This window comes from Dryobates pubescens, chromosome 4 (assembly GCF_014839835.1).
Source record: "Dryobates pubescens isolate bDryPub1 chromosome 4, bDryPub1.pri, whole genome shotgun sequence".
NCBI lineage: Eukaryota > Metazoa > Chordata > Aves > Piciformes > Picidae > Dryobates > Dryobates pubescens.
The window spans coordinates 35,653,436-35,668,868 of record NC_071615.1 but is presented as its reverse complement, the minus strand read 5'-3'; the positions used below and the strand labels follow the sequence as shown (position 1 = coordinate 35,668,868).

At 41.1% G+C, this 15,433-nt stretch overlaps 1 protein-coding gene across 1 annotated transcript in view; it reads left to right on the top strand.

Moving 5' to 3' along the window:
• Nucleotides 1–14,939, top strand: part of ICA1 (islet cell autoantigen 1) — a 76,485-nt gene extending 61,546 nt beyond the window's left edge. The window contains exons 11-16 of the mRNA XM_054161124.1: nucleotides 2,850–2,912; nucleotides 3,070–3,111; nucleotides 6,191–6,481; nucleotides 12,396–12,491; nucleotides 13,457–13,459; nucleotides 14,508–14,939. Coding sequence (XP_054017099.1) covers nucleotides 2,850–2,912; nucleotides 3,070–3,111; nucleotides 6,191–6,481; nucleotides 12,396–12,491; nucleotides 13,457–13,459; nucleotides 14,508–14,629 — 617 coding nt within the window. The 3' untranslated portion in view covers nucleotides 14,630–14,939. The remainder of the gene's footprint in view (nucleotides 1–2,849; nucleotides 2,913–3,069; nucleotides 3,112–6,190; nucleotides 6,482–12,395; nucleotides 12,492–13,456; nucleotides 13,460–14,507) is intronic.
• Nucleotides 14,940–15,433: the final 494 nt, after the last annotated feature.

Here is a 15,433-nt window from a genome sequence, read left to right as displayed (position 1 = left end):
TGTTAAAAACTTGATTAATTCAGTGGAATTTCTGCCCAAAAGCTAGGCAGAGTCATACTCAGCCACTGCCCATGCTCTAATGGGTTGTTGTTACCCAGTGAAAGCCAGGCTCTAATTCAAGGTGCACAGTGAAAGAATAGGAGCCAACGGACACAACTGACAGGAAGAGAAATTGTGGTTGTGTACTAGGAAAAAGATTTGTTTACAGTGAGGGTAGTGAAGTGCTGGAAAAAATTAACCTGGAGGGGCTGTGGAGCCTTCATCCATGGAGATCTTCAAGGCATGCATCCCTGTGGAACCTGATCTAACTTCATAGCTGACTCTACTCTGACAAGGCTCTTGGATAAAATGGCCCCCAGAGGTCCTTCCAGCCTAAATAATGCCATGTCTTATAATATATCTTTTTCTACTAAATTAAAGAAGAATCATTTTAATATGTGGTATTTTATCCTCCCTGAAGAGACTTTAAAGGTACTAACTAATCTAACTTCATAGCTGACTCTCTAACAAGGGATAAGATGACCCCAGAGGTCCTTCCAGCCTAAATAATGTCATGGCTTATGTATTTTTATAAGAAATTAGTAGAGAATCACTTTAATATGTGGTGTTTTATCCTCCAGGAAGACACTTTAAAGGTGCCACATTAAAACCAAGCCTCCTCTCAATCTTCCTTTCAATGGACTAACCAAATGAAAGTCTTGAAAACATCCTTGGTTTTGAAGTTTTTTTGTTTCCATTCCACTTTACAATATCCCTTTAAAAGTATGATGTATATACAACTGGACATTTGTGATGTTGGTCTCTCCTGGTGTGTTTCTAGAAGTTAAAATCCCATTCCTGATTCTATATCCAAGAAGGAAATCTCATTTGCTGCAGCATCAAGTTAGAAGCTCGTATTTGAATTTGTTGTTTACCAAGACCGAGTTGCCTTTGGCCATAGCTTTCCAGGATCGTTCCTCCTTTCTGCAGCATGGCTTTTATTCCTTATTCCTAGGGATAGAACTTACAGCTTAGTGATACTAAATTCTTCCATCTCTGACCTCAGAAACTGAAGGATTGGCTTGAATGACCACTTCTATTAGTCTGGTAGCTGTTTGCACATGTTTCTCAGGAGGGATTTTGTGTTTACTTCCAGGCGACTGTTAAAGCCATTGAATAGCCATGAATATAGCACTAAACCTTGCAGATCTAAACTAGAAACACTTCTACTTTGCAATTATTTCTCCTAACAACTGGGGTTTGGGTTTTTGACATCTGTTAGTTGTCATGTTCCTAATCCATTCAATATGTTCATTATATATATTATGTAGTGTTAACATTTTAGCTGGAAGGCCATGCGGTGCAAAGTCAAGTTGTTTCTAAACAAATATCTTTACCAAATAAAGCTCATGGCTTTATCAAAGGATGAAATTAGTTGTGGTTTTTAGCTGGGTCTGCTTTCCATAAAAAACACCCTCTTATTATAGGAGTATTTATTGTACTCTTTTGCTGAATCCCATACTGAGCAGGAGTCAGGTGATGGAGTAATGCTGAGCTGCTAGCTCATGGAAGTTTCACCCATTTTTGCAATTAATTAGCTCAGATCTCGTTGTGATGAGATATTTTAATATTCTTGGATGCAACGTCTGACTTACATTTTCTGAACAGATGTTTCCTAGAATCCCAGTTACTTATGGGCTGCAAAATATTTCACCATTATCCATAATATAAATACCTTGTTCTGTCTCTTTCTCCATCACCCTTTAAAGGAACTGAAGTATTTTGGGATACTTCTGCCTGTTCTGCTAAATGTTTCCATCTCCATACAGCAGTAGGTCTGTGCCATTGCTAAGATTTATTGGTTTTTCTTGAAGTACTCTGCCTGGACTGAAGTAATACAGATGTAGTGCTACTAGTGGTGGAGCTGTGTTTCTTCCTAGTTTTGCTCATCAACTACTTCTAACTTTCAATTTTTTAATCATTTGCTCTGCAGTTTCCCTGCATACTTTGACTGTTTTTAAGATTGGCTCCATCATTTTTACCATTTAATTAAGGCAGCCTTTCAGCAACAGCTGAACTTTTTTCACTACAGAACTGTGGACATCCATATTCCACCTTTCATGAGCTTCTCAGATTGTAGGGTTTTTTCCCCCTCTGCCAGTCAGTTTGTGCATTGTTATAGAATCATAGATTGGCTCAGGTTGGAAGGTACCTTAGAGATCATCTACTACAACCTCCCTGCCATGCCTCTCAACTAGACTCAGCTGCTCAAGGCATCATCCAACCTGATCTCAAGCACCTCCCAGGAGGAGGCATCCACAGCCTCCCTGGGCAGCCTGTTCCAGAGTCTTACCACTCTCTAATTTTTCTCCTACGTGATCTAACAACATCCTTAAACGTGTCATGAGTTGCCTCCCCCCAGTGGTTCATCTTTTGGCACATGGGCACAGCCTTGCTCCTGTGCCTTCAAGAGCTCCTGTTTGAAGTAGGACCAACCATCCTGGACCCCTTTGTTCTTAAGGGTTGCTACCCAGCGTACTCTCTGAATTAATTGCTTAAAGAAGCTGAAGTCTGCCCCCCAGAAGTACTGTGATTAACCTCTTGTACTTGCCTTAGTTGGCTGAACTCAGCCTGGAGACAGGCAGGTGTGGCAAGTGGGGATTCAAAGGGAAGTCCACCACCCCAGGTTATGCTTCAGAAATTTGCCTCACATCTTAGAAATATTTGTATTTGTGTTCTTTCATCTGTTGTCATCAGGTTCATTTTAAACATGAATACCAACAACTGTTGAATCTTACAGTGACATTGTTTGTAAGCAGAGTCTTGTTGTGCCAGGTGTAATTTGACATGTTTGTGGATCTTGATTGCAGCTGACAATGGCAAGGATGTCCTCTCCACGTTACAAGGAGATTATAACCCGAAGCAGAACTCAGGTGAAGAGACTTAAGAAAACTACCTCTAGATGTATCCATATTGATTGTCAGTGTACTGCAGATCTTCCTTTGCTGCTTTTCCTTTTTTTCCCCCTTTCTTTTTCTTTTTTCTTTCTTTTTGTGTTTTTTTTTTATGTTTGTTTTGTTTGGCTTTTAGGTGCCATAGATGACTTACTCGACCTGCAGCCCGAAGAAAATGGTATGAAACATTTGCGTGTGTGTGTGTGTGTGTGTGTTTCATCTGCTTTTCAACTGCAGGCAACAAGTATTTTAATCTTAAATCTTGCTTGTTTTCATAATCTGAAAGGCTGAATGAAATTAGCTGCAGTATTTAAACAGTGTCAGCTAAAGGAAACTCAGCTTCATACACATGCAGAGGCACTAGTGCAGATGTTAGAATACGAAGTAAACCTTGGGGATAAAATGAGATGGTTCAAGGTTAGGTATACTGGACTAGATCATATTTGTCCCTTTGAAGTAGGTTCTGTTGTAAACTTTACCCCTCCTATAACATTTCTCAAACTTCTTTGTGTTTGGGGTTGTTTTTTTCAGTAGTTGTATCATAACCCTTGGCAATACTCTAGTAACCACAGGATTTTATATCAGAAATCTATGAGGAACAATTGATTTAGTCATTTTAAAACCATGTAAGAACTGGTGACTTCTTTCAGGCAGATACTTAATTAAAACTGCCATGCTCTTCTCAGATACACATAAGATTCCTTCCAGGTTCTACTCCTACCCTCATCCTTTTGTGAGGTCTGTGGCAGCTCAAGGGGATATGCTGGGTTGGTTTTTTTTCTGGATACTGTTTTGCCACTAACACATGAAAGATCTAAAAGCTTTGTGTTGACTTTCCATATGCAATATGAGTATTGCCCTATAATTTCTCATTTGGTTTTCACTCATACATCTCAAGTAAAAAAAAAAACAAACAACTTTTCAACAACAACAAAAACTGTGGCAACTCAAAATCAAAGGAAAGAAGCACATTTAAAAATCCTTTTGTGCAGTTTAGACAGACCAGGAGTGTAATTTGGGATACTTAGGGCATTGCCTTCGTGGTAGGCAAGGAGCAGAGCATTGGCAAACACCTCAACTTTGGATTTGCCACAAGCAGTCTCTTGCACTGACCCACATGGGGAATCACCCTTGAACACAGAAGCAGGGCAAGTTCCTCAGCTCTGTAACAGAAGCAGCCCTAACTAGTGGAAGGGTAAGGTAGTGATGACTTCTTTTCTGTGGTTAATAAAAAAGGGCAGTGCACATCTGAGAGTGGCCTTTTTTCCTTCTGATTCTCTCCTTACTCAGTTCTACTCCTTGTTGGGCCTTCTTGATGGAGATATAGATAATGCACACATTTCTTGGCCACACCAGTTTAGTAATGTCAGTCAGAAGGCTGTTTGGTTCTTTCTTCAGTAAAATAACAAAATCAGCCTGCAAAGAGTTGTCTGAGACAGCTGCATCAGATAAAGATGGTTGTGTTAATGTTACAATATCAGCCATTTTCCCTAATTTTACACATTTGCTAGCTTTAGGCTAATGATTATGTTTTCAAAGCCAGGCTGGATGTGGCTTTGGGCAACCTGATCCAGTGGAAGGTTTTGAAAGTCTCCAGAGGAGACTCCACAACTTCTCTGGGCAGCCTGTTCCAGTGCTTCAACGCCTTTACAGTAAAGAAGTTTCTCCTTATGTTGAGGTGGACTTTCTGAACTTTGGAAAACCAAAGTTGCTTGTGTGCCTTACCACAAGTTTGAAAGAAGCATGATGAAGATAAACCATTCTGGGTTTTAGTGATGTAACATCATCAACACTGTTAACGACCCCTTGTGTCCTCTGCATACTCCCACAGTGGAACTCTAAATATTTCCAAGTAAAACAACAGTTGGGGTTCCTTGGTAGCTCTCCTTTCACTTTCCACTTATTTTGTGAACTGTATAAAAGGCTATGATCCTGCTTACAAGTTTCTGTCATTTTTATTTAATTTTTAATTATTATTTTTTTAATTAACATTTCTAAAATGGGAAAAAGTTGTTTCAAAGGAGTGATGGCTCAGAGCTTCCTTCACATCAGCTGCAGTTCGGCTGCTAGAACAACTAGCAAGGGGAACCAGGAAAAAAGTGTCCTTAGTTATTTCTCAGCAGCCTAAGAAGGGGGAAAACAAAATTACTATGGCATTGACCAGTGTAGAAATCTCACTGTGCTTAGCGTAAGCTGTTATCCTGGGGAAACAGCCCAAGAATTCAAGTGCTGGTCAGAAGGTCTATCCTGATTTGAGGCTGGACAGATCCTCTGTTGCCTCTGAAAGGGGCAAAAGAGTGACACTCACAAATGGATTGTGATGGAAAGTTTAAATGTGTTTTACAGAAGCTACAAGCATAGTGACAAAAGAATCCCAAAGTGTACAGAGTCCCCTATAGCACACCCAAAGGCCTCCCAGCACTTCTCTTCTCCCCACCTGAGGGTATACCTGAAACCCCCAGGGCTCTTTCTTCCCTCCCCCACTGCTAGGCTGGTCTCAGGCTGGCCAGGTCTGAGACTGCCCCCCACCCCACCTCCTTCTCCTCCTGGCATTAGGCTTAGCCAGACTTAGGAGGCCTTGAGATACTCCCCCAGTGTTACCCAATAGGGAGCATCTCCCACAGGGCAGAGAGGGAAGAAAGAGGAAGAGAATGACTTTGCAGGTGGATTTATAGGGTTCAGGATATTATGGGTGTGAAATAGGCTGCTTCCTGAGTCCACCTCACTGGGCAGGACTCCTGGGACACCGGAGGTGTAGCTTATGTGGCAGGAACAGGAGGCACCCAACCTAAACTGCCACAAGGTCATAAAGCTCATCTTAAACATGTTCTCACAAAATTCTAGAATAACCTCCAACCCCTTTGTTTTCAATTTACACCAATCTGATGATTATTTTTTTCCAACAGTTTCCCATAATGCTTCAAAAAGCAACATAAAAGCAGTGCTTTGACTATCAGACCATGTATAGATTCTGATGTGCTGCTTAATAGATGATTGTTTTTTTAAATGCATGCTTGTAGCTTTCTTTTTTTAATCAGAAAATAATCTTAACAGCAGTGAGGTTATCTGAGATAATCAAGGAGTTATTTGTTACCTGAGCTATGAGCCCAGATGTCCAAGAGAATTGGGGCTGAAGGAGAAAACAAGCACGCAAAATTATTCCATCTCATTTAACATGTAAAGCCTAGACTGGATAGTTTTTAAAGGTTCTTTCTTTCCTTTATTTGTCTAATTTTTTTTCTCTTGACTCTCTTGAGCTGAGACAGCTTCAAAAGATCCATTTGTGAGATCCTTGGAGGCAGAACCTGGCGATAAGGATGACATGGTATTACTGAATGAGATTCTCAATGCTTCCTCCCTGGATGAAGGGGAATTCAGCAAAGAGTGGACAGCAGTTTTTGGACAGGTTGCACTTTCTGATCACACCATGAACTCTTCAGCTGGAGATGTGGAGAACACCTCATCATCTGTGGCACCAACACCATCAGGCTATTTGCCCTCACAACTGTTAGACCAAAACATGAATGACTTGCAGTCATCTTTACATGGTAAGAGCTCATCTTGTTCTGTTAGCTTTTTGGGTTTAGAGTCTGACTTTTGCCTCTGCAGCAGCATGGTGACACTTTATGTTGGGCCATAGCTGCAGAAACCCTGGAGTTCAAGCAAAGTGTGGCCTGGAGAAAAGCATGTGAGTAGCATACTTGTTTTTCTAGCCCTGCCTGTCCAGTGTTAGTGAATGAAGTACCCTAAAATCTAAAGTAAGAATTACTGTCTTGAATGTTTTCATTGAGCTTCCTGAAATATTCTGTGGGCTTTTGAGATTTCTCTTTTTTTTTCCTGTAACAGAAAATCTGTTTGAGTGGGTTTTACTGTTTAAATCACAACCTCTGTCTCTGCTAAGAGGCCAGAGAACCAAAGATGATTGCTATATTTTGTCTGGGAATACTATTTTTAAACCACTTGGTGAAAAACCAACTGCACTCATTCATTTTCTAGGTTGGTTTGGTTTCATTTCCAAGCATCCCATACAGTTGCATGGAGGGATGTGGGTATGGTAGAATGGATTGTCTTATCCTAGCAACCATACAGGTGGATTTCTGTATCATTAAGGCAGTGGAACATCTCCCTTATGAGGCTGAGGGAGCTGGGGCTCTTCAGTTTGGAGAGGAGGAGCCTGAGGGCTGACCTCATGAATGTTTATAAAGAAGTGAAGGGCAGTATTTGGAGGATGGAGCCAGGCTCTGCTCAGTGATGCCCAGTGACAGGATAAGGGGCAATGAGTGCAAGCTGGGGCATAGGAGGTTCCACATGAACATGAGGAAAACATTTTTCACTGTGAGGGTGACAGAGCCCTGGAACAGGCTGCCCACAGAGGATGTGGAGTCTTCTTTAGAGACGTTCAAAACCCTCCTGGTTGGATTCCTGTGTGACCTGCTCTATGTGAACCTGCTCTGGCAGGGGGCTTGGACTGGATGGTCTTTCAAGGTCTCTTCCAACACCTAACATTCTGAGATTCTCTGTGATTCTGTGATGCCTTTTGTAGGCTGGTTGTCTATTGATGCTCAGCTACTGTCTTTCTCTCTTTATTCTTCTATGCAGTTCATTATCTTGGGTTTTCCAAGCTGCTGCTGGGGAGAGAGGACAGGAAAGAGGGGAACTAGGACAGAGCTTTCCTGCTGCTGTTTTGGCCTTGATGAAGGGAAAGAGGATGACAGGCTGATGATAACCAGCCAACAGCAACTACCTTTATCCTCCCCACAGTCTGGCTAGAATTCTCCTAGGCTTTTTTTAAGGTGGAGATGGACCTTGTCCCCTTATGGGCTCTGTCCCAAGTCACTTGAGGAGGAGTGATGTAGCAGACCAATTCCATCCTGAAGACTCCTTCTTGGAACCCATGCAACTTGTACAGACATACATGATGTAAAATGATCTGTCATAGAACAAGAAAGCTAAATTTACCTTACAATTAATACAGTTACCACCACCATCCCCAAATCAAGATATTATGGTCTACTGATTTAAGTGCTTAGATGGAAAGTGGGCAAATGCCATTTGCAATGATGCAGTTTTAGAGGTATTTTCATGATGAGTTACATACACATATGAATAGGATTGATAGAGTGAGGAGGGGCTGGAAGAGCATAGTATGGGACCACATAAAAGGTAAGCTAAAACCATCATGAGATTTACTCACTGCATGGCCAAATTAAACAGTTTGTGACCAGAAGCAGTATCTACTGAAAGGGGTGAAGGGCAAAATGAATAACACCTTTCATGATACAGAGACACAAAGCAGATTTTAAGCTAATTACTGAAAACAGCAAGAGAAATATCATGGGATTGATTTTTCCCTAGGGTTTTTACATGTTTTTAAACATAAACCTGGTTTTGAAGGAAAATTTGAGGTGTAAATAGCAAACAGGGCTGGACATCCATTCCAAGGCTGTTGTTACCACTCTACTTTGCACAAGATGCTGGCATGGGCTGTGCTGCTGGGACTTCAAAATAATAAGTCAGATGTGTTGCATTCAGGGAACACTGGGAATGGAAAATGCACTCTAGTTAACATGGTGTCCTTGACTAAGAATAACTCTGTATTGCAATAATAAAACTTGTTAGTGTTTTCAGATGGATTTCCAAGGTTTCAATAGGAGATATTGGTAATTATTGGCATTTGAAAAGTCAGGGATTCATAGATTCATTGAAGGGTTTAGTTTGGAAGGGACCTTGAAGACCATCCAGTTCCAGTCCTGCTGCCATGGGCAGGGACACCTTCCACTAGCCCAGCTTGCTCAAGGCCTCATCCAGCCTGACCTTGAACACCTCCAGGGAGGGGGCATCCATGACCTCTCTGGGCAACCTGTTCCAGTGTCTCCCCACACTCACTGTAAAGAAGTTCTTCCTAATCTCCAGTCTAAATCTGCCCTCCTCAAGCTTAAATCCATTCCCTCTTGGCCTATTGCTACAAGCCCTTGTCAAAAGTCCTTTTCCAGCTTTCTTGTAGGCCCCCTTCAGGTACTTCAGAATAATCAGATGGCTCTGGTTGCTAAGCAAAATGCATTATTTCAGCTAACTTCCATAGACTGTTTTCCTTTTCAGGGAATTTTTTGGTTTATTTTTAAACAGAGGGTGAAATTCTGCCTAATTTGGATCTTGTGGATTCTCAGCTTTCATCTTAAACTGCATTTCATTTTCCCTCACAGCGCTTCTTTCATGATGTGATCTTATCAATAAATTTGGGAATAGAGAGAGTTTTCATATTATTTAAATGATATCCTAACAGCAGTATAAACTCAGCTAAACACACAAGTGGGGAATATTAGAATATATAAACTATGGATATTTCTACATCTCCTACGCTTCCCCCCGCCCCCTTCCCCCCAGTTGGTAGGGTTGCTTAACAGTTATTCAGTGTGAGGTGCTACACTGGAGCCTCGATGGTGCATGCTTCCTGTGTGAATTTGGCCTTGAGACCATAAAGATTCTTAAAACTCACATGCTTAACTTTAAGCACATTAACTTTTCTATTAACTTCAGTGGGATTACTTACTTATTTTACGTTAAGCACGCTCATAAATCTTTGGGGCTTTGTTTTCGCTCTGCCTTAGATCTTAATCTGTAAAACAGGCACAATGCTATGCAGGTTATAAACTGTTACAGTCAGGAATTCCCAGCTCGGAGTTTTCTCTGGCTGTATTTATAGGCAGGCTCTAGCACAATGGGACTTTGAATCGCTCTAAGACTACCAGGTGCTGGTTTACAATACATATAAATGTGTGTGTGTGTGTGTATACACTAGAAACAAAGCATGCTCTCAGCAAATCTTTTGGATTCTCCTCCAGATATAGCTGTGTAGTTTGGTTGCCTTTCCACTGTTTTAGACCAAGCTTTCTCAGTTCCGATGTTTATGGCCTTGTTTACTTACTCACACCACCAAGGGCTCCTCTTTGTCTTCCCTACATATTCCAGACGGTAAAGGAGACGTGCAGCTCACCATTTCCATTTCTGCATTTCATTGTGATAACATTTGAAGATGCTAGCTGAAAAGTAAGCTGTTTGGTTTTCTTGCTGCCCTGGCAATATTCTTTTGTCTAGTCATGTAACAAAGCCATCCTGTGGACAGGCAAACCAGGACAGGCCTATGACCAACAGCTGCTTTCAAAGTGATAGGCTGCAATTTGGTTTTTTGAAAGGCAAAGTTGTCCTCTGTAGCTCACTGTGAGTGGCCACTGAACACATAAAATTCATGAAAGTATTCAATCAAGATTCTGTGTCAGTCTTTCATAGATGAGTAAGTTCATTACCAAAGCATTCTGTGGAGCCGTTTTCGGGTGGATGTTTTTGTAGCTGTTGTTAGGTTCTTTTTGTTTCCCGAGTGGTACTTGAGCTACCTGCATTTCAATGAACAGAGCAGCAGACCACAGCCTCTCTAGGGGACGTGCCACTTAACCAAGCCCGGTCCAGAGACTCAGAAGGAGGGCTCCAAGGATTTAACTGCCCTGTGGTGTTTGCTCTGTGGTCTGCCAGTCAGACACATCGATGTAACCAAACATCAGTGAGTGCTGGGGGAGCCAACTCCTGATCTCACTGAAGTCACTGGGACTTGCACAGAAAATTTCCAGGCAGCACTCCCACTCATTTCCATGAAATCAGGATTTGGCCCTATTTGTTTAAGCCTCTTGATTTATCCATCTGCCATCCACTGACATATAAAACCACTTTCTGGTGCTACATCTACAAAACCCAAAAGCATTAAGGTCTTCAGTAGCTGTCTGTAACATCCTCTGCCCTTCTCTTCTGTAACACAGCCAGAGAAAATACCAGTCTGAAGTATTAATGCCATACTTTTCATTACTTATGGTTCAAATGTGCTTGTTTGAAAGACTAAACTGTAAAAATCCTCATTGTCAGGGGGCACAGGCTAGCTCAATCTCCTTTTCCTAGAACAAATATGTGTGAGCCCTCTGCATCCACATTTTGAAAGTTTTTTGTTTGTTTCCTTAGCAATGCAGAGGATGTTTGAGGCTTAATTTTCCTTCCTAATTCATGTGATTTTTATAGAAACACTCTTCTTGTCTCTCTTTAGTAACACAGCTTGGGCTTCTGAGCTTTTGTAGTCAAGGTAAGATTAGAGAGTGATGAGAATAATCTGTAGAGAGAGGATGGGTTTGTGTGACTTATGTGGCTGTTAAACTGTCAGGGCACTGGGTACCAGTGTCTGGCAGAGCTCTTAAAGGGGGACAAATGGGGAGAGGAAGGGCAAAGGGATGTCAGGGCTCTGGGTCCTAATGCCTGACAGGGGTCTCAAAAAGGGGACAAGGTAAGGAGAGGAAGTCCTTCAGCAGCCAAGTTGAGGCCTTGAGCAGCTGAGTGAGGTGCCCATGGCAGAGAGGTTGGAGTAGATGATCTCTAAGGTTCTTTCCAATCGAAACCATTCTGTGATTCTATGACAAAGAGAGTAGAAAAGGATGTGAGAGCATGAATTTGTAGCAAGGAAAAAAAGAGTGACTAAGGAAATGCTGCATGCAGTGATGATTCCCCTGCAGAATTAGATATACTACATCCCTGAGACGGATGGATAATTGATCAGGCCCCACTTAAAGGGGATATTATTGACATTAGAAATACAGCTTGCAGTCCTCTATGTGTGATAATTTCACTAGCTGAAGGCAGGGACAAAAACGCTCTGCTTTTGCCCTAGTATGTTTCCTGGCCTCATGCACTGCATTTATCATTAGTCTTCTGTGCCTGTGGAATATGCACGTAAGATAAAATATATTGTGACTATCTAGTTTCAGTTTCCCCTGCTTTGTCACCTTCTCCCTGCTGAGAAGATCCTTTCAAATCAAGAACAAAAGAAATACTCCATTTAAACCTAGCTTTAAGTTAACTCAAAGTAGTGCATCTTGAAATGCGTTCTTTAAAGTGTTTGGCAAGAAATTATGTTTTTTTCAGAATGAACCATTTCAAAATCAGGTGAAAAATATTTAGGGGGTCTGTGTCTTGTTGTTGTTGAATAGTTGAGGAGATGAAATGCTTTGAAACTGTAAAAGTAAAGAAAGGTGGAAAATAATGTTTAAGATCTGTGATATTTTTACCCGGATGTAAGCGACATCCTTCTTCCTACAGTTATGCTTCATTCAAGTACTGTACTGGCCTTTATTCTGTGATCAGATAAAAGAAACAAGGAAAAAAATAATCTTTTGTAACTACATTAAAGGTTTGTAAACAGTACAGCTGCCTGAATCTGGAGATGATGAAACTGATCCACAGCTATTCTCTTCTTAAGGACCTCGGTTGTCTGCAGCATCTGACTGCTGATTTTTTTGTTGTGTATGAGGCAACAGCCATAACCATCATCTTCTGCTCCATCCTCTGATGTGTGCATTGTGCTGCCAGACAATGGGGTGCTGGAGTTAAAGGAATTCTTCACACTAATGCTGCTGTATTCTTGAATTTTAGGATGGGCAGCTCACAGTGTGAGCCCACAGTCTATCCCACAGCCAGCACAGAAACCAGACAGCCTGAATGTGAATGCTAACAAGACGCCGGTGAAAGGTGATACACTCATGTCTTGTCTTGATGTCCTACTGATGTTTCAATACAGTGATTTTCACAACAAAACCTCATACCCCATTCAGCTTTTAATGCTGTGTTAGACAGGAGGAATTGATTTCCTAATGGGGAAAAAAAAACCCAGCAGATATTCTGAATTTTATGTCCTACTTCCCAGTCTGACAAAACTGCTTTCTCCTAACAATGGGGAGGAAAGAGTGAAAAGAAGTTGTCAGGGATAATTTAAGCTTTAAGTCCATACCTAAAGAAAAGACTGCCCTGCTTTTCCTTCTAAGCTGTGGCTCTTGTACCTGTCCAGGCTTCTCAGCATAATGAAACCTAATTTTGTGGTAGTTGCATGTCGAGAATCCCTCATGAATTACTCTTATTTCAGTGTTAATTCTGTGTATGATATGTGTATGCATATTTTGTTTTTAATAATCTTCAGTGCTGGTAGTAAGTCAAAAGAGTAATTTGCTATATAATGAGGGAGCTGAAACTACAGTTGCTTTTACTACTATAATTTTGAGTCACACAGAATAGCATCTGCGTGCACTTTGTCTAAGCTAAATAGTGTTTTAAAGCTCTAGGAGAACATTGTGGCTAAAATACAGTCTACTGATAAGGAAGAAGAGCCCTAATTGCAAACTTTGTTGATCACTTGCATCATATCAGTAATCATCTATTTGAAACTTAATTCACTTCTTGCAACTGAGCCAAGAGTGCTTTGTCCTGCCATCTACTGAGACAAAGCCCTGCTGATTTTGACTAGGGTTTTCTGGAGAAGTGAACCAGAACATGCTGAATCCTTTTCCCCAGTTTGTAGCCTCTTCTGTGCAATCTCATTTGATCAGAACCTGTGTCAAAGATGTTGAGCACAGAAGAAAGGAGCAAGAAGGAAAATATTTCTCCTTCCCCTGTCTCCCAGAATTAAAAGCCTGGCATTTTTCAGCTGAACACAAAATAAGGGGGTGAGGGTGTTTCGGCAACTGTTTTGGAAATGAGTGTGATACCTTCACCAGAAAAAGGAACAGCCTTCAGCTACTTTGTGCTTATGAAAGTGGCAGATAACGTCAGCGTGGCGGACACCAAGATGAAAGTGATGCCAGGCAAAGCCTAGTCCACGAATTCCTTGTGTCACAAAGAATGTTTTCATGTGATGACATGTCTCTGAGTGGAAGAGCACATCGTATGTCACTAGCAATGTAATATATGTCAAGCACAGGGTCACAAAAAACAAAGCAAGTGGTGATGTTGCTTCTTTATAGCAGTCAAAGTTGTCACTGCTTTAACTTGAACATCTGCCCCCTTGGAATAGGGGAGGATAGGAGACCTCTGTGAAAGCCATGTGCCAGTGTAGACACATAAATGCAATAGAACAGCTGGTGCTGGAATACATTACTGCTTCAAATACCATTTTTTTATCTCCACCCAAAAATAAACCCTAATAGTAGAAACTGTACTTGGGACTGCCTGTCAAATGTAACCCCTGTCTCTCCAGCCACTACCTTCCCATTAAAACTTCATTCCAGATGAGTAATGACCTTATGTGGTCGTATACAGGAGGGACAGAACAGTCACATGAGCTGAATTTAGGCAAAGGAATTCAGTCCTGTAAGTGAGGTTGAAAGTAAAATTTGCCCTCACTTTGCTTTTGCTTTATTTGCAGGCTTGCAGGTGCACACACATACAAATAAAATACCTCTCAGGAAAGAAGGCTGGCCAGAGCAAGGTTGTTTCTATTTTTAATTAAAGTGTTCCTGTAGTTCTCGTGGCAGGCACCACATAAAATACACAGGCAGACAGATGTAAAACATCCATTCTTACTAAAGCCCCATATTCTGCTAAAGGCAGTGTTTTAAAATGCCATCACTCCTTCTGATGTTCTTGTCAGAAGTGCCCTTAGTAATAAATTAAACAATTGCATGGCATTTGTTTGACCTCAGTCAAACACTCAGTCAGTTTGGGTTTTAAACAGTTGACAAGTCTGTACTTTTTCCTTTTCTTTTTTATTTCCAGAACCCGCAAAGAATCCTAAAGACTTGACCGCCTGGTTCAGTCTCTTTGCTGACCTTGACCCATTATCCAATCCTGATGCCGTTGGGAAAACTGATAAAGAACATGAATTGCTTAATGCATGAGTCAGCTGCCTATGGTAACTCACATTCTTCCATTCATCAACACTGTTTTGGGGGTTAAACAAAAACTAAGTGGGAATTAGTATGCTGTCGTGAAGCTATAAAGTATGTGCCATGATAATAAAACTGGAGGGAATGAATCCCCTTTTATACAGGTACAGTTACTTGCTCTTGGTTTCTTTGGTTGTCCTTTTTTTTTTTTTGTATAAAGAGTTTGCATTTATTTTCTACGTGGATTTACACTGAAAACCCAAATAAAAAGAGGAGGTAAAGAATCAGGGCAGGTTTCTTGCCACATTAGACTATCTGCTGGAAAAAAAAAGTGGCTTTGCCTGAGGCGACGAGAAGCTAAGCACTGGAGTGAAAGATGGCAAACCTATTTTTTTATACTGTTTCTTGAGTAAATAAATTTTAACAATAAATTGCTAAATAAATAAATAAAAATCATGTAAGTGAGGAGGCTGCATGAGTCAAATGTCTGTCATGTATATAATCTATATTACTGCTATGTTAAGCTGTCAAGGGGATTTGTTTTGTTGGTACTCGCAGTGAAAAAAAAAAGCCCTGTTGCTGGGGCTAATTGTTGAAGAGAAATACATTTGGGTCTGTGCAGCCATGGAAAATTGTGCCCTTTCTGATTTCTCTTACTAAACAAACTGCTCTACATAAACAGAAGTCCTGCCCAGCAGGCTGCTTTTCTGAGGCATTTCTCCATTGCACCAACAGAACTTGCACCTGTTTGCAGAAGTTTCTGCTGGTGGATGCTTTACCATGCCTTCAAAACATCCATACTTCTGTTGGGACTAT